Source organism: Odontesthes bonariensis, chromosome 19, assembly GCF_027942865.1.
Source record: "Odontesthes bonariensis isolate fOdoBon6 chromosome 19, fOdoBon6.hap1, whole genome shotgun sequence".
Classification (NCBI taxonomy): Eukaryota; Metazoa; Chordata; class Actinopteri; order Atheriniformes; family Atherinopsidae; genus Odontesthes; species Odontesthes bonariensis.
Genome location: NC_134524.1, coordinates 33,239,563 through 33,258,348, shown reverse-complemented (window position 1 = coordinate 33,258,348; position 18,786 = coordinate 33,239,563). Strand labels below are relative to the sequence as shown.

Genomic DNA, 18,786 nt, shown 5'->3' with positions numbered 1-18,786 from the left:
CAGGTAAAGCTGGTCACACTGTTGTGTTTTTCTCTTTATGTGATATCGAGTAATTCAGTGCCTAGAACTGTTTTGTTCTCATGTTTGTGTTCATGCATATTCTTATTAGGGACCGAGCAGTGAAACTACAAGGACCTATTGTATCTGTAAGGATTATTCTTCCGATTCTTTGCAAAAGGTACTCGAAAACTCATGAAATTTTGCAAGCACCAGTCGAAGATATGAAAAAAATCTAAACTTTTTTTTTTTGGGAGTCGGTCATTGACTCTGCAGCGCCCCCTACGATGCTTCAAAATGGTCCCCGCATTGGGGTTAGTTTGGCGTGGGACGACAAAATTCGGTACACTCATTCATCATGCCCAGACGCACAAAAAAGTCTGGGGTCGCCATGGTCACATGTCCACAGGAAGGCGGCCATTTTGGAGGAAAGGTGCATTTTGTTGCCTTTTTTGCCCGATTCCACGCCTTGCATTTGATCAAACTTGTCCTACAGATTTAATGCTACAGACTTCAAACTTGGCCAGGTTACTCTTAAGACATGGGGGGGAAAATTATTGGGCAACTTCTTCAAAATTTAAAGGGCGTGGCCGTGGCGACGCCTTAAAGTTTGATGAGTCGCCATCACTCGACACAAAAAATGAAGTCACTAACTCCCACAAACATTATCCAATCTGTCCCAAACTTCATACGGTGAATGCTGGACCCAGCCTGAACGCGCACATATAACATAGTGACATCAACCTACAGCGCCACCTGCTGGTGGTTGGAAAAGTTTTTTTTTTGCCGCACCTCGCACATCGAACTTCTCTTCCAGATTTAATGGTAACAGCTCCTAACTTGACCAAGTTACTCTGAAGACATGGGGGAAAAAAATCATGGAGAAACCTTCCCAATCCCTGAACGGTGTGGGCGTGGCCAGGCGGTGAAAATCATGTGATGACGTTTGTGATTTGAAAGCCTTAACATCATCGCAAAGTCATGAAACTTGGCACACACGTCCACCCTGTCGACCTCGTATGTATATAAAGGGTATCATGTGTGGGCGGAGCAAAATGGCTCAGTGGCGCCCCCTAGAAATTTTCAAAAACCCCTCCGCATTGGGGTTATTATGTGCTCATACATACGCAGAGAGTATCGTGCGTGTGGGCAGAGCTGCACGACTACGACGTCCAGCGCATGCCCCAACGTACGCACACTCGGTCCCGCTCACAGCTGCTTGCAGCTTTCTAGTAATTATTATTATTGTCTTTGTTATGGACATCATATGATCTAATCAGTGAATGTGATGTTATCACGTGCTTAAAAGAGAGAATACACCTTAATAGAATATTGGTGAAACCCAACATTCCAACGCCCTGCAGGCCACGCAGCTCAAATATCACTAAGTGTTGATTGGTCTAAACCTGGAACGTCGTGCCCCCCGGCTTCATGCTTAAAAAGGAAGGCGCGACTCCCATTCATTCTCTTGGTTTGATCTTATCTCTTAGCTTCATTCTCTTTTTCCTTAATTCAATATCTTAACTTGAAGTCACTATTTTCCTGAATTTTGCGCTATCACCACATGCATTTTGACTTCGTTAAAACTTGAAACCAACTCTGATTTTTGTTCGCCTAGTTTTTCTTTTTGTTTTTAAGTCTGGTCCAGACACTCGTGGTTGGTTGGGTTCATTTTGGACGGCATCGGGCCCAGTCTCAGACCACCTTCACGCAGTGAAAAGAAGAGAGAAACCTGGAAGAATCCTGAAAGAATACAACTGGAGGATCTGAGGGAGTCACGTAACAACTCTCCTTCCAACTTCAGACGGTTGGTTGCCAAGGAAACAACGGACGCCAGTTTCCGCTAACGATCTGTAGATTACGAAAATTATTAGAAAGTACATTCTCCTAGGTCGGTCTCCTAGAAGGACCAAGTGGTGTCGAGTCACAAGTTAGCCGCATTCAGGGCATCAGCAACATTAAAACTCCCTCAAACGTCTCTGAGCTCCGCAGCTTTTGGAGTCTACAACTACTCTGCAGTTCATTGAGAACTATGCAGACATAGCAAAACCTCTGACTGAACTACTAAAAAAGTAGACACCTTTTATCTGGGCAGAGCCACAACAAAAAGCCATGTCCACCTTAACCATGTTTAACCTACCCCAACTGTGGCAAACAATTCCACCTTGAGGTGGGATTCTCAGCTCACTGCTTAAGCGCTGGCCTGTATCAGAAATACGACCAGGATAAAAGAGCAGTGGCGTACGCCAGTAAAACGCTAGCTATGCCTGAGTTGAAATATTCTGACTGTGAAAAAGCTCTGCTAGCCACAGTTTGGGCAGTTAAAGATTTCTCCAACTACCTTGGAGGCCAAAAGATCAACCCATCACGTTCCCTAACAGCCAACGCATCAGGGATGGGGTTGTGACTAATGCCCATGTGGCCTCATGGCTAATGGCTCTGCAAAGCTTTGATTTAGAGGTCCGCTAAGCGCAGAACAAAAAGAGCCCTTTTGGCACCGATCTGGCTGCATGTCAGAGCTGCACTACAGATACACCTCCACCCTGCATACTTACAGATGAACCCTCACCTGTAACCAACTCCCACCATCACTACTATGATGAAAACGTCTGTAAAAACATTAATTTCATTTAATTTTTTTATTTATATAGCGCCAAATACAACAAATGTCATCTCAAGGCACTTATATAATAAAGTCCAATTCAAGCCAATTGGAATTCAATTCATTGTAATCATAATTATTCATAAAATAATCCAATTCGTTCATATAGAGCCAATTCAAAAACAGTTTCCTAGCTAAGGAAACCAACAGATTGCACTGAAACTTTTTTTTTTTTTTCGGTCCAATCTACCGTCCTGACCATGACAACTGCGTACGTGGATGGGTGCTCTTTTCATCATGACACGGTTACATGAGCAGGTGCAGGCGTCGTCTGGCTCCAAAACAACCCCTATGAACCTCAAAGCTTCCAGCTTGGTTCCCAGTCATCTCAATATGCACAGGTGGCAGGTGTCCTAATCACAGTACAACTTGCTGTAGCAAAAGGAGGGAAAAAGTTATTGATATGCACCGACTCTAATTACGCTCGTCTCAGCTTCTCTTGCCACGTGGAAACGCAATGGTTTCCTGACTTCCAACAGAAAACCAGTGAAGTCATTTGTTTAATATCCAGCATATTAATCCATTTTCACGTGTAGAAACGCTACACAATGGTGTGTTGGATTGTTAGCACTTGTAAGTGTGTTGTGATGTGTGGCCTAAAGGAAGAGGATACAATGATTTATCAAGCATAGAAGGTCAATTCCATTCAAACTGAGGCATATCTGTGACTACTGTAGGAAAAATAAAGTGTCAGAGGAATACATCTCTACATTGAAGCTGGAAAGAACCAAAATGCTCAGAGCTTCTTCTGTACTTGATTTTCCTAAATAAACATGGAGTCTCTGATAATGCCAGAGATTACTCTGCATTCATTTCTGTTCATTGAATAAAATGACACCATTACAACCAGCTCCTGTACAACACACTGTTTTTTCTCTTCATATTGTTACGTAATTATATTATACAATCAATTGTATATATAATGTTACTTTATTTTTACTACAAATATATATAATATACAATAAGCATTCTGTTTTAAATGTATTGCGCAGAAGTTGTCAGGCCCTTAGATGAGTACTTGGTATAATCTGGCAGCTTTTGCAGTGAAAACAGTGTCTGGTCCCAGCAGCCAGACAAACTTTCCCAGTGTCCACACCGCTGGTACTTTCCCATCGGGCTCTGACGCTGTGACATGAACTGTCAGGCTTGGCTGGGTAGTTTGATCCTGCCAGTGAAAGTGATTGTCTTTGTGTTTCTGTCTCTTGCTGACTCTCACACACTCACTAATTCATTGTTCTTTTTTATTATCTCATGCTTTTGCAAGTTTCAAAAGAATGTTGAGCAGCCATCAAATTCCCAACTGTGAGCACATGCACACTGCAGATTGGGTTCTCTTAATACAATGATGGCAATGTGAGACAAAGTTGTTTTGGTGTGGAACACAATATTGATAGAAAGGATAGCCAAAAGGAGGCTAACAGATAAGGTCACACTATTCTTTCATTTACTTCTGGATTCACGGGTAGCATGATACTCAACCGGCTTCTATACTGTTAAAAGGTTGGAACAAACAAAAAGTTCATTATTCTGCCTTTTGCTGCCCTGGCAGTGGTTAGCAATAAAGATTATGGTTAGAATTTACCACCCCCAGAGAGTTTTGTCATTAGTAAGAAAAACATTTTCTGCATATTCAAACTTTATCTAGAGGACTGTAGAAGATACTACAAAAGCCTAAAGCTTACCCACAACTCTGACAAACAGTGTTATCAACAAAGAATACCTCCACTTAACAAAGAATAGCTAAGACTTTAGGAATATTGACTATATATATTGTATATATATATATATATATATATAATATTAGATGACTGAGTTTAAGCAATGTCTTTATCCATCCCTAAACTGAAGAAACTTTAAGATGTTGCATTTCAAATAGCCAGTTCAAGAACATGACACACAAACTTCTATGACACACACACATCATTGACATGGCAAGAAAAAAAAAGATGCTACATTTGACTTTGTCTTCCACGCTGAAACACAAAAATGACATGACCATAAAACAGGTCTTTCCAGCACCTGAGTAGTCCAAAAGTCATGGAGACACACCATGTCTTCCTGTTGGTTAACGGATGAGCACATCGACAGTGATCTCATTCGTGTTCTGGGCAGATCCTTGGCTCCAGTGCTTCCTGTCTGTGGGCTCCATGCTGATGCAAACATATTAGCATGTCACTCAGTTGTATGCTAGCAAGCTCCATTTTTCCCACGCAGCACCGCCTGCACATAAAAAAACCATCAACACACAGGCACCAGAAGATGATTAGTTGATAAATCTGTCAATAATCATTTGGTGCAAAATTCAAGTGATAATCTGTTGTGACTGTGTAGGCCTTTAGCTTTTCTACATTTTTAACTAAACAAAAAAAAAATGCTACAGAAACTATGCCACTTTTGACATAAAGACATTTGTCGACATTTCCCTCAAATTATAAACAAAAAAGAAAAAGCATCTTTGGAGGATACAAAAATACAAGAATTTACCCAAAACTAATGAACTAACCATATCAAAACCAAATGCATCAAAGCAACACACTAGTGGGAAGTCCTCAACTTTCTGAAATATTGAAGATTAGAGTTTGCATTAGCAGCACTTTTTTTTTTAAGTGTTTGGGGTTTAAAACACAAATATGACACCCAGTCATCTCCTATGTGCAAGTAGAGGACAGCTGGGTGTAGCAAAGGGTCCTTACTTTTACTTTTAGATCAGTTACATACCCATACTTTTCACTGTACTAAATGTTTATTTAAGGAATTAAAAAACATAACCATGAGCTAAAGCCATTTTCCACCAATATCCTCAGTGCAGAAAAACAAAAGATAGTAAATGTAAATACCACTGAAGTTCTCATAACCTTTGAGTAACAAATGGAAATCAAATGCCTTTTTGTCATGAAAAAGGTTAGCCAGCTTTACTGGGTTTACTGGGTTACAAACATATTAAACTTACCAACTGGATCTTTTTTTTAAACATGTAAACAAAATCAAACAAAACACAAATAAAAAAAACCTAACATACTGCAGTGGTTATATTCTTGACCTTTACTGAGCTGTGACATAAAGTTGATGAAACTAAATAACCTGACTAATAAAACTATAAAAGTGTTTCTATGTTTTTGAGTTGACTGCCGTTTATCTGATCTACATTCAGTCTACTTGAAACTTGGCAGGTGTATTACTGGTCACCCAAAAAGAGGTAGTGCTGAGTTGCAGTTGCATGGACAAGCACATATTTAACATATTTGAACAAAAACTAATGGATTGGATCAGCCGGAGGAATGCTCTGCTCTGTTACTGTTAATTAGCAGAGTAATAATCTTGGTTTGATGGGATTCCTGACAGTTTGAATGTGACATCTGAGTGTGGACAAATGTCTGACATGCCTGCTACAAATAGTTTTCTCTTGTGAGTCTGCTCTACTAGTGTATGATCACCAAACATTTCTTCATATCAGAACATTCCAAGAAACTTAGCTAAAACATCGTTTGGGGGATCAATCCTTGAGCCTCCCACCACTCATAATGTCCATACTGGACTACCTGGGTTGCTCACCTGCGGTCACTTTTTGGAAGAAGTGTTCCAGAAAACGAGGGAAGCAGGTGTTTTCTTGAGACTCAAGGGTTACTCGAAGTTCGGAAGAGGGGGAAAATTCTCGCCTCTTTTCAAGTGGATTTGCTCTGACAGCAATAACTAAGGCTCCAGTGGATCGCTGCTCTCTTTCCAGTCCACGTGGTGGAGGACCTGCCTCACCTGTAAGGGGAGACTCCTCTTCTCAGGCAAACCTCGCCCTAAGTGGAACTCGGTGAGCTGGTGGGCTGCATCTTGATATCAGGTCGCAAAACGGTTCTTCGTTTGGTTCTCATAAATGCTAAGTCCCGAGGAATCCGAACTTTTTGCTAAACGATGTTTTCACCGCGCGTGATTTGGATGTAATACTTGGATCCATGCTGGTGATTCCATTTCATTCTCCTCATTCTCCAACTTCTTTCTCCTGACCACTTGTCTCTATGCTTCTTTAGGACAGCCGGCAGTGATTGGGGGGGCTCAGTGTTTTGGGTCAACTCCCAACTCTTTCTCCAGCTTTGGGCTCATTTTATTCTGACAATTAAACCTCGCCTTTGACTTGAAAAGGGCCATTAGGCTTTGAGATTCTCTCTGTGTGTTCTGATAGAAAGGCAATTTGGTGTGATCTTATTGAAATGTATGCTTTGGTCCAAATATCTCTTGGTTTCAGCACCTTCTCTTACCCCTGTTGTAAGACCTCTCCCCAGAGAGAAAACAAAGACATTCAGCCAGTTCTCCCAGTGGGGAATCACAAGATAACTGATGTCAGCGCACAGATGTCTTTAAGCTGCTTGAATGGTGTTTTTTTCTGATGCCACAGTAAAAGAAAAATATCTGGATATTATCTGAGCAGAGCCACAGTCTGGAAATGCTGTAAGCGACTATGAGTTGACACGCTGATTTTCTGACCCATAGCAGCGTGCACTTCCCTCAGTCACCGTGTCATTCAGCTGTCCTTCATTCATAACTGTAAAGTCTGTGATTCTGAATTCAAGTGGAGCTAATACTTTAAGATAAACAAACCTTAAACTTTACCATCCTTGTCATATGTCCAGAAAGGCCCACCTGCCTTGCACACCTGTTTGTGCCCACCCTTAATACACAAAAACACAAGGCAGCAGTGGGACATAATTCCCTTCTTAAAGATGGTGTTTAAATGGGGTTGTAGGCTACGGAGCCCCTAAAGTGACATGGAGGGATTTTTTTTTTTTTTTGCGGGATCTCGCAAAAGTTTTTTTCCCACGTCAGTGAACCGGAAGTAAAACAGACACAGCGATGGAGGAGCCTACCCATCATCCGTGGGAGAAGTTTATTGATTTCTATTTTAGTATCGGCCTAACATATAAAGACATCAAATCCGTTCTTGCACGTAGACATGGCTTTGACATAAGTGAGAGACATCTGAAATCGCTGTGTCTGTTTTACTTCCGGTTAACTGACGTGGGAAAAAAATGTTTGCGGGAACCCTCGCAAAAAAAAAAATCCCTCCATATCCCTTTAGGGGCTCCATAGTAGACCACTGGAGTGGAGCTTCTTCACATCCAGATCCCACCATTTTGGAGCTTAGCTCTATCTCCTTCATCACAGCTTCATCAACACCCACCTACTAAACTGCTTTGGGACACTTTCTCATGCTGAATGTAGGGAGGTCACCTTCCTCTCTCTGTTTGATTACAGAAAGAGGAGTACTTTAGTTTCTTATTTATATCCTCTGGCATGTCATCGCGCTCTTATTGACCAAAATGTTTTACTGTCAGAACAAAAGCAGGGCGCTTGTGTCCAAACTCAGAGTTCCTTTGGGGGAAGTCATTGTAAACCAAATATCTGTACTCAGAGATTGTTTCCTCTTTAAGGCAAATGATCATATAGTTTGTTGCCTGAATGTGATAACAGAGCCATCTTGATATTCCAAAAAGAAACACTGTCCTGAGCTTATCAGTGAAAAGATACTGTATTAGTAGCTTAAATAATCAATTATATGCAAAAAATAATTTCTAGAAACAATAGTATCTTTTCATTCGTGTGAAGTTTAGTCCTAATGTAAGTAATCTGAATATTTCATCCCTGCCCCACTCAATGCATCATGGTAATCCCACACGATTACTGTATTTTTCAATATGGGTGTTGTAATACACTCATTTCAGCTGTATTTCCCCACCACACACCGCAACATTTAAGGAGCATTGGCTGGTGTAACCTGTGAAATGTGGGAGCTCAGTGCCAGAAATGTAGATCCAGGATTAAATACTTTTCTTATGGAACTGTGATGTTCTCTTGGATTCTTTATCATACTATATCAACACCACAACATTTTATTGCTCAAGGTTTGCTCTTCTAAGCTCAGGAGACTAAAGTGTTATTGTCACTTCACCTTCATTTTAGTTTTTTATTTTGTCTTTTTCTTCAGATTTTTCCAAAAGTTCATAAGGAGAAATAAACAAGACAAGATAATTAGCAAAAATGATAAAGTACAAATTATACTTGAGAGTTGAAAGGGAAACTTAACCCCTTAAGTCCCTTTAAATGGCTCCTTTATGCCTCCTTTGGAAAAGAAAATGATTAAAATGAGTTACTGTGGAGCCTCACTTGAGAATAACGTTATGCGATCAGATAACACCTGCATTTCCTGGGCTCAAATCTTGTCCTTCAATAGGGTTCCAGGTTCGAATCTTGTCGGGGCCTTTCTGTGGACAATTTGCATGTTCTCCCTGTGCATCTCTGGGCCCTCCGGCTTCCTCCCACCATCCAAAAACATGCATGTTAGGTAACTGGTCTCTAAACTAATCCTAGGAGTGAGTGTGAGCGTGCATGGTTGTTTCTCTGGTTTGTCTCTGTGTGGCCCTGTGATGGACTGCCGACCTGTTCGGGATGTACCCAGCCCCCCACCGTGACCCTGCATTGGATTAAATTAATATAGAAAATGGATGGATGAATGGATATGTATATAAACACTGCCTGTTCACAAGCCTCCCATGGAAAGGTATTGCAGTGATAATGTTTTGACATAAGCAATAAGATATTTAGATGCACTTATTCATACTCATTCCGTGAAAGAACATGTCAGATGATACATCTTGTGGTCATGGAAACAAGGTCACTCTGTTTAAAAGGTCTGCATCAAGCAAACAAAAAGTTTTGGAGATTGCTGAAAACGTTTGGGAGTCATGGCCCTGAGCGTTTCGATTATCACTCCCACCACTATTGCCCTAACTTCTTAGATTTTTTATAACTTGCTCTTTCGGCCCTTGATATTTATTTGAACTTCTTCTTGATGTTGCTGTAGTTTGGGTATGCTACATCTATCACTACTGACGCCTTCTGTAGTTTGTTGAGCATCAAAGTGGTTAACCATCACCAGTTTTTCAGTCCGGAACTGGAATTGCCACAAGATCTTAGCTCTCACATTCTCCTCCCCCTTTGGAGGTATCTCCCACTTTGACTTTGGGACATCCAACCCGTACTCCGTACAAATGTTTCTGTACAATAATTCCACTGCTTGGTTATGGCGTTGCGTGTATGTGGTACCTCTCTCCATCTATGTGCTGGACTGTCTCAGAAGCCTCTTTGCACAACCCGCACACGAGGTCCTGTCTGGAATGCTGGACCACAGAATCTGCTCTTTAAGTTACTTGAAAAGGGATTTTGTCAGATTATGGTTTATAAAATCAGGATTTGAAATGCTCTAAGGAAACGAGTTGATGCATAGTCTTAATGGGCAGATAGATTTTCAATCATTATTTCAAACAATGCCTTGTCAAAGAAGATGGCATAACGTCTGAATGATGTAAGATAGGGATTATTCTTTGCATAAAGCTTTAACCTGCGTTTATGGATCACATTGTGTCCACATTGCATTCCTGAGCCCATGCAGTGATATCCTTGGAGAAAATCATACGTTTTTCTTTGTTTTGGCAGTGCTACCCTAGAGTCCAAAGATTATGGGCCTCAACTATTTCTTTTTTGACTTTCAGTTGTGTCCCTTTTGCACAGAAATATCTCTAGATTCTGTCAATCTTTTGATAATTCAGTATATTGCGGATGATGTCTACACATTTTACATTGAGGAACATTATCCTGAAACTGCTCTGCAATGTGTAGACAAAGTGTTTCTGCCCCTCTTTATCTCTGAAAGACTCTGCCCCTCTTAGGTGCTCGTTTTATACCCAGTCTTGTTTCTGACCTGTTGCCAATTAACATAATTAGTTGCAACATTTTCCTCTTGTTGGTCCTTTTGCGTACCATTTCATTTTACTTTTACAGCCTTTTGTTGCCCTCGTCCCAACCTTTTTGAGACGTCACTTTCAACACATTCAAGATGACGTCATATTTTTCATAGAATAGAATATAATAGAACAGAATAGCTTTATTGACACAAGATATGCAATAAAATTGCTTTGCCTTGCTGGAATTAAATTGATGGATGGATGGGTAAATCACATCTCTAATTTAACATTTTATCTAAACCTCTTTGTCTTTATGCTTCTCAGACCAGAATTCCCATCTCGGAATAAAACAAGTTTTCCTAATCATTTATCACTTGTGTAATTGTAACAGTTTGAGACTAAAGTTGTGTGTCAGAGAGTGGCCAGAAGTACACCAGCACCACAAAGGACTCTCTCTCTCACTGTTTCTTTTCACTCTGTCCACCTCAGAATTTCTAGTAAAACTCATAGTCCTGACATGTTCTGAAGTACTCAGATGACTACAAAACAAAAGAAATCAACGGTGTAGACTGGAAATGCGACACTGAGGCTGTCTACAAGAAGGGACGGAACAGACTGTACATTCTTAGGTACAAGCTTCTATAGGTAATGGAGTGCGCACTCTGCTTTGTAGTCATCTGTTGGGGCAGCAGCATCAGAGCCAGGGACTAAAACAAACTGAATAAACTGTTAAAAAAGGTCAGTTCTGTGCTGAGGACTGCTCTGGAGCCGACTGTTCAGGGAAAAGTGAAATGTCATTTAAACAGAATTCAATTTAATTAAATTCCTGATCATGTTATTCTGTAAATTATGTAAAATACTATTTTGCCACATTTCAGGGCATTAAAATTCAAGGAAAGAATGACATATTCCTACAATTTTCGCCTAAAAAGTCATACCAAAAGTAAATTTAAAGCTGTTCTTGAACTATTTGGAGCAGGGGCATGGTCTGACAGAAATTTCAAGACATTTGCAGCAGGGACTGCATCTTTATGAAAGTAAGACTTGTTGTGGACTCCAGAACTATTTTACTGGAGCACATTAACTGCACCCTTGCCAACATAAGACCATTTTTTTGGAGTTGTATCTATTCTTGAAATATTGTGAGCATAGGTGAGTTGCATATTTTTTTGCATTTGACATAAGTGTTTGTGTCTACAGTTATGATTGTATCCTGAAATAATCAGAATCTCCCACAGCGTTTAACATGTGTAGGTACATAGACAGGTGGGCTGAATTAATCATAAAATATGCAACCTCCCCCTGGCAGGACATCAGAACATTAAAGGGATTATATCAAATCTGTATAATATTTAACTGGTTGATCTGTTCAAGCATTTCAGATCCTGGTAACATAATACCTTGCATATAGAATTCACTCTTGGGACTTTTAACATGTATGGCCAGACGGACTCAAAAATGCCCGTGAGGTATTCTGAAGGTTTTAATTTATGAATTTTTGCAGGAGAATCCAAGATCAATGATTCATGATGATCATAAGTGTAACAGGACCCTAGTTAAAGATTGGGCAGAATTGATGTGAGACCAGGTTCGGCTCAACAGTGCTCCCCATCTGGCTGCTGAGCCCTTACTTTTACTGGACACCCTGCCGATCGGTTTCCAGCTCCTCCACATTACAAACAGGTTATTCCTAAAACTTTGCTCTTTCTTCTGGGGTTAATTTAGTTTGACCAATCTGCATGGGTTCAGGAGAGGACTTTCTGGTGTAAACAACTTGACTATGTGATTCAGGTCCAAGTGTGGAAAAGCCAGGAATCGACGGGGAGACGCAGGTGGGTTTTGAACATGGAGATCTAGTGGGGTTCTTTCCAGGATTTGGCGATCGATTCGTATAGAGAGACATCAATGAAATCATCTAATCCATCTGGTAATTCTCGCGAGGCCACCACGTCCTTGACCCTCTGACAGACTCCAACAAAATAAAAAATAAAAATGCAGAGCCGATTCGTTCCAGTCAGTCAGCTGCAAGAGTGCAGACATTTTTCAAAGACCAAAGACCAAAGTCTGAGCAGCAGATACCAGCAGGAGCAAGACAGATCTTCAAGTGAGCCTGGACACAGATGGGAGTAAGCAGCCTACCAAGATAATGATGATATGAATAAGCTTGGTACTCACAGCAGTGGAGATAATAGAATCTGTAGGTGAGTAGATTGATTGTGGAATGCTTGCTGGGTAACTGAGTTCCAGGGGGAGATGTGACTGAACTGGGGAGAGACTTGGAGTTAAGGTAGGTTAACACTCTGGGGTCTAATGCCCACCGGTGGGCATTTTTGACACATCTCCAAAAACACATCTGTAACTCTGTGAGTTTTTGTCATTCAAACATATAAGTGACACCATTAAAAACCTTGAAACTTATAGTTTTCAAATATATATATTTTAAAATAAATTATATAGCTGGCCCTTTTTAAAGAGAGTGAACAGAAATCTTTGGATTTTCTGTACTCTCAGACTGCAGCAGCTTCCTAGGCCACACCTATCGCTATTCACATGTAAAGTACCAGGTGATTGAGTGGCTATTCACAGGTGAGAACACGCCCCATTCAGCCAGCATGTGGGGGAAGGCAGCAATGTCCTGCCAGTGACAGACAATTATCACATGGAGAGTGACAGGGGGGTGGGGGGAATCAGGGGTGTTACACACCCATCTAATTAGTATTCAACGCTCAGAGACACTGACTGGAGTTACAAAAACTTTTTTACAGTTTGTGTGAAAACAAAAAAACATTTCTGACTGCACTTTTTACTTTTATGCAGCCAACACTTTTGTTTACAAGGTTCAACCTTCAAAAGTCTTGGCTAGATATATTTATAGTGTGTTTTCTTGCACTGTTTGAAGACCTCTAAAACTTGTTTTTTTGTACAGTTGTGTTTACCCTCAATTTAAATAAAACTTGTTTGTATTACATTCACTTCAGTCTCATATTGTTTTTTGTTAGGCTTCTCAGAATACAACCATATGTGTCACTTTTGCATAGATGTTTACAGTTAGTTGAAATACTTGAAAATGTCAAGGTGGTGACAACTGCCTCAAAGTCATTGAAAAGGCCTTAGACCCCAGAGGGTTAATGCAGAGGAAGGATGAGGGAAGAGGAAGATTGAAGCAAGTCGATCCGATCCAAAATCCTTAACAACATTTCCAATAAAACAAGCTGGGTCATACACAGGTCCGAGGAGAGCAGGGAAACAGAACAGGTCAGAAAATCCAGAGATCCAAAACTCCAACCCAAAGAACAGATCCAGATCAATGAACCAGGGTACTCACGATTTTAGAGAGAGCCAGAGGCAGAATCAGGGTCAGGGTCAGGTCCAAAAACAGGACCATACATAGAAATCCAATCCAAATAAAAGTGCTGGAATATTGCTGTGCTGGGGATCTGGCAGAGGAATGGGGCTGGCAGACCTGCTTATAAAGGGAGCAGAAAAGGTGAGTGCAGTTGAGTTGACTGCAGGCTGATTAGAGAGAGCAGAGTGAGGGGAAAGAAATGGCAGGGAACCCAACTCAGGCACAGACCACAGAGCAGAGCCAGAGACTGTGACACTACTTTTCAAAGTATAATTAAAAGACTAGAAAGCTGCAAGCAGCTGTGAGCGGGACCGAGGTGTGCGTACGTTGGATGTGCGCACGTTGGGCATCCGCTGGACGCCGTAGACGCACAGCTCTGCCCACACGCACGATGCCCTCTGCGTACTTACGAGCCCAGAATAACCCTAATGCGGAGGGGTTTTTGGAAAAATTCTAGGGGGCGCCACTGAGCTATTTTGCTCCGCCCACACACGATACCCTTTGCATACATACGAGGTCGTCAGGGTGGACGTGTGTGCCAAGTTTCATGACCTTGAGATGATGATAAGTCTTTCAAATCACAAACGCTATCACAAGATTTTCACCGCCTGGCCACGCCCCCACCGTTAAGAGCTTGTAAAAGTTTCTCAAGAGTTTTCTTCCCCCCTAGCTTAAGAGTAATCTGGCCAAGTTTGGAGCTGTTACCATAAAATCTGTAGGAGGAGTTCGATCAAATGCAAGTTGTTGAAAAAAAAAGACGTTTCCGATCACCATTAGGTGGCGCTGTAGGTGTATATCACTATCTTATATGTGCGCGTTCAGGCTGGGTCCAGCAATCACCGTATGAAGTTTGGGACAGATTGGATAATGTATGTGGGAGTTATAAGTGATTTAAGTTTTTATGGCGAGTCATAAATTTGAGGCGTCGCCACGGCCACGCCGTTTGAGGTTTGAAAAAGTTTCTCCATGATTTTATCCCCCCATGTCTTATGAGTATCATGGCCATCTTTGAAGTTTGTAGCATTAAATCTGTAGGAGGAGTTTGATCAAATGCGAGTTGTTGAAAAATAATGACGTTTCCAACCCCCAGCAGGTGGCGCTATAGGTGGATGTCGTTATGATAATATGTGCGCGTTCAGGCTGGGTCCAGCATTCACCGTATGAAGTTTGGGACAGATTGGATTATGTATGTGGGAGTTATAAGCGACTTAATTTTTTGTGGCGAGTGATGGCGAGTCATCAAACTTTGAGGCGTCGCCACGGCCACGCCCTTTAAGTTTTGAAAAAGTTAGCTAATGAATTTTTCCCCCCATGTCTTAGGGGTAACCTGGCCAAGTTTCAAGTCTGTAGCATTAAATCTGTAGGAAAAGTTCGATCTTATGCAAGGCGTGGAATCGGTAAAAAATGGCACGAAAACGCACTTTCTATCCAAAATGGCCGCCTTCCTGTGGACGTGGCACATTGGCGGCCTGAGACTTTTTTGTGCGTCTGTGCAGAATGAATGAGTGTACCGAATTTCGTTGTCCCACGCGAAACTAACCCCATTAAGGGCACCATTTTTAAGCATCGTAGGGGGCGCTACAGAGTCATTGAGCGACTCCCAAAAATATAAAGTTTAGATTCTTTCATGTCGTCGACTAGCAGGTGGCGCTCGCAAAATTTCAAGAGTTTTCGCATACCTTTTGCAAAGAATAAGAATAACGGAGGAGAAAAAAAAAAGAACTAGAAAGCTGCAAGCAGCTGTGAGCGGGACCGAGTGTGCGTACGTTGGGATGTGCGCACGTTGGGCATGCGCTGGACGCCGTAGTTGCGCAGCTCTGCCCACACGCACGATTCCCATTGCGTACGTACGAGCACAGCATAACCCCAATGCATAGGGGTTTTTGAAAATTTCTAGGGGGCGCCACTGAGCCATTTTTCTCCGCCCACACACGATACCCTTTACATACGTACGAGGTCGTCAGGGTGGACGTGTGTACCAAGTTTCATGAACTTGAGATGATGATAAGGCTTTCAAATCACAAACGCCATCACACGATTTTCACCGCATGGCCACGCCCACACCAATCAGAGTTTGGAAACGTTTCTCCATGAATTGTTGCCTCCATGTCTTAAGAGTAACCTGGCTAAGTTTGAAGCTTGTAGCATTAAATCTGTGGGAGGAGTTTGACAAAATGTGAGGTGTGGAAAAAAAAGACGTTTCTGACCACCAGCAGGTGGCGCTGTAGGTGGATGTCACTATTTTATCTATGCGCGTTCAGGCTGGGTCCAGATATCACCGTATGAAGTTTGGGACAGATTGGATAATGTATGTAGGAGTTATAAGCGACTTAATTTTTCATGGCGAGTCATAAATTTGAGGCATCGCCACGGCCACGCCCTTTGAGGTTTGAAAAAGTTTCTCCATGAATTTTTCCCCCCATGTCTTAAGAGTAACCTGGCCAAGTTTGAAGGTTTTTGCATCAAATATGTAGGAGGAGTTTGATCAAATGCGAGGTGTGGAAAAAAAAAGATGTTTCCAACCACCAGCAGGTGGCGCTATAGGTGGATGTCACTATGTTATAAGTGCGCGTTCCGGCTGGGTCCAGCATTCACCGTATGAAGTTTGGGACAGATTGGATAATGTATGTGGGAGTTATAAGCGACTTAATTTTTTGTGGCGAGTGATGGCGAGTCATCAAACTTTGAGGCGTCGCCACGGCCACGCCCTTTAAGTTTTGAAAAAGTTGGCCAATGAATTTTTCCCTCCATGTCTTAAGAGTAACCTGGCCAAGTTTGAAGTCTGTAGCATTAAATCTGTGGGACAAGTTCGATCTTATACAAGGTGTGGAATCGGTCAAAAATGGCACGAAAACGCACTTTCCATCCAAAATGGCCGACTTCCTGTGGACGTGGGACCATGGCGGCTTGAGACTTTTTTGTGCGTCTTGGCATGATGAATGAGTGTACCGAGTTTCGTCGTCCCACGCGAAACTAATCCTATTGCGGGGACAATTTTTAAGCATCGTAGGGGGCGCTACAGAGTCAATGAGCGACTCCCAAAAATATAAAGTTTAGATTCTTTCATGTCGTCGACCGGCACATGGCGCTCGCAAAATTTCCTGAGTTTTCGCATACCTTTTGCAAAGAATAAGAAAGAAAGAAAGAAAGAAAGAAAGAAAGAATAATAATAACTAGAAAGCTGCAAGCAGCTGTAAGCGGGACCGAGGTGTGCGTACGTTGGAATGTGCGTACGTTGGGGCTGGAGCTGGACGCTGTAGTCGCGCAGCTGTGCCCTAACACACAATACCCTCTGCGTATGTACAAACACATAATGACCCCAATGCGGAGGGGTTGTTGAAAATTTCTAGGTGGCGCCACTGAGCCATTTTGCTCCACCCACACACGATACCCTTTACATACGTACGAGGTCATCAGGGTGGACGTGTGTGCCAAGTTTCATGACTTTGCGATGATGATAAGGCTTTCAAATCATAAACGCCATCACACGATTTTCACCGCCTGGCCACGCCCACACCGTTCAGAGTTTGGAAAAGTTTCTCCATGAATTTTCGCCCCCATGTCTTAAGAGTAACCTGGCCAAGTTTGAAGCTTGTAGCATTAAATCTGTAGGAGGAGTTTGAGGTGTGGAAAAAAAAGACGTTTCCAACCACCAGCAGGTGGCGCTATAGGTGTTTATCACTATGATAATATGTACGCGTTCAGGCTGGGTCCAGCAATAACCGTATGAAGTTTGGGACAGATTGGATAATGTATGTGGAAGTTATAAGCAACTTAATTTTTAATGGCGAGTCATAAATTTGAGGCGTCGCCACGGCCACGCCCTTTAAGTTTTGAAAAAGTTGGCCAATGAATTTTTCCCCCCATGTCTTAAGACTAACCTGGCCAAGTTTCAAGTCTGTAGCATTAAATCTGTAGGACAAGTTCGATCTTATGCAAGGCGTGGAATCGGTCAAAAATGACACGAAAACGCACTTTCCATCCAAAATGGCCGCCTTCCTGTGGACGTGGCACATTGGCGGCCTGAGACTTTTTTGTGCGTCTTGGCATGATGAATGAGTGTACCGAATTTCGTCGTCCCACGCAAAACTAATCCTATTGCGGGGACAATTTTTAACCATCGTAGGGGGCGCTACAGAGCCAATGAGCGACTACCAAAAATATAAAGTTTAGATTCTTTCATGTCGTCGACCGGCATGTGGCGCTCGCAAAATTTCCTGAGTTTTCGCATACCTTTTGCAAAGAATAAGAAAGAAAGAAAGAAAGAATAATAATAACTAGAAAGCTGCAAGCAGCTGTGAGCGGGACCGAGTGTGCGTACGTTGGGATGTGCGCACGTTGGGCATGCGCTGGACGCCATAGTCGCGCAGCTCTGCCCACACGCACGATTTCCATTGCGTACGTACGAGCACGCAATAACCCCAATGCATAGGGGTTTTTGAAAATTTCTAGGGGGCGCCACTGAGCCATTTTGCTCCGCCCACACAAAATACCCTTTACATACGTACGAGGTCGTCAGGATGGACGTGTGTACCAAGTTTCATGACTTTACGATGACGGTAAGGCTTTCATATTACAAACGCCATCACACGATTTTCACCTCTGGCCACGCCCACACCGTTCAGAGTTTGGAAAAGTTTCTCCATGAAGTTTTGCCCTCATGTCTTAAGAGTAACCTGGCCAAGTTTGAAGATTTTAGCATGAAATATGTAGGAGGAGTTTGATCAAATAAGAGGTGTGGAAAAAAAAAAAGACATTTCCAACCACCAGCAGGTGGCGCTGTAGGTGGATATCACTTTTTTACATGTGCACGTTCATGCTGGGTCCAGCATTCACCGTATGAAGTTTGGGACAGATTGGATAATGTATGTGGGAGTTATAAGCGACTTAATTTTTTATGGCGCGTCATAAATTTGAGGCGTCGCCACGGCCACGCCCTTTAAGTTTTGAAAAAGTTGGCCAATGATTTTTTCGGCCCATGTCCTAAGAGCAGCCTGGCCAAGTTTGAAGCGTTTAGCATGAAATCTGTAGGAGGAGTTTGATAAAATGCGAGG

General features: G+C 42.2%; 1 protein-coding gene across 3 annotated transcripts in view; it reads right to left on the bottom strand.

The window, feature by feature from the left end:
* The window catches only part of nat16 (N-acetyltransferase 16), a 167,759-nt gene that overhangs the window by 46,497 nt on the left and 102,476 nt on the right, over positions 1–18,786 (bottom strand). The window contains exon 2 of one of the 3 annotated variants that reach the window (XM_075451435.1): positions 4,679–4,879. The exons of 1 other annotated variant lie outside the window; for it this stretch is intronic. In XM_075451435.1, coding sequence (XP_075307550.1) covers positions 4,679–4,698 — 20 coding nt within the window. In that variant the 5' untranslated portion in view covers positions 4,699–4,879. The remainder of the gene's footprint in view (positions 1–4,678; positions 4,880–18,786) is intronic. One more of the 3 variants, XM_075451437.1, reaches the window with a different exon arrangement.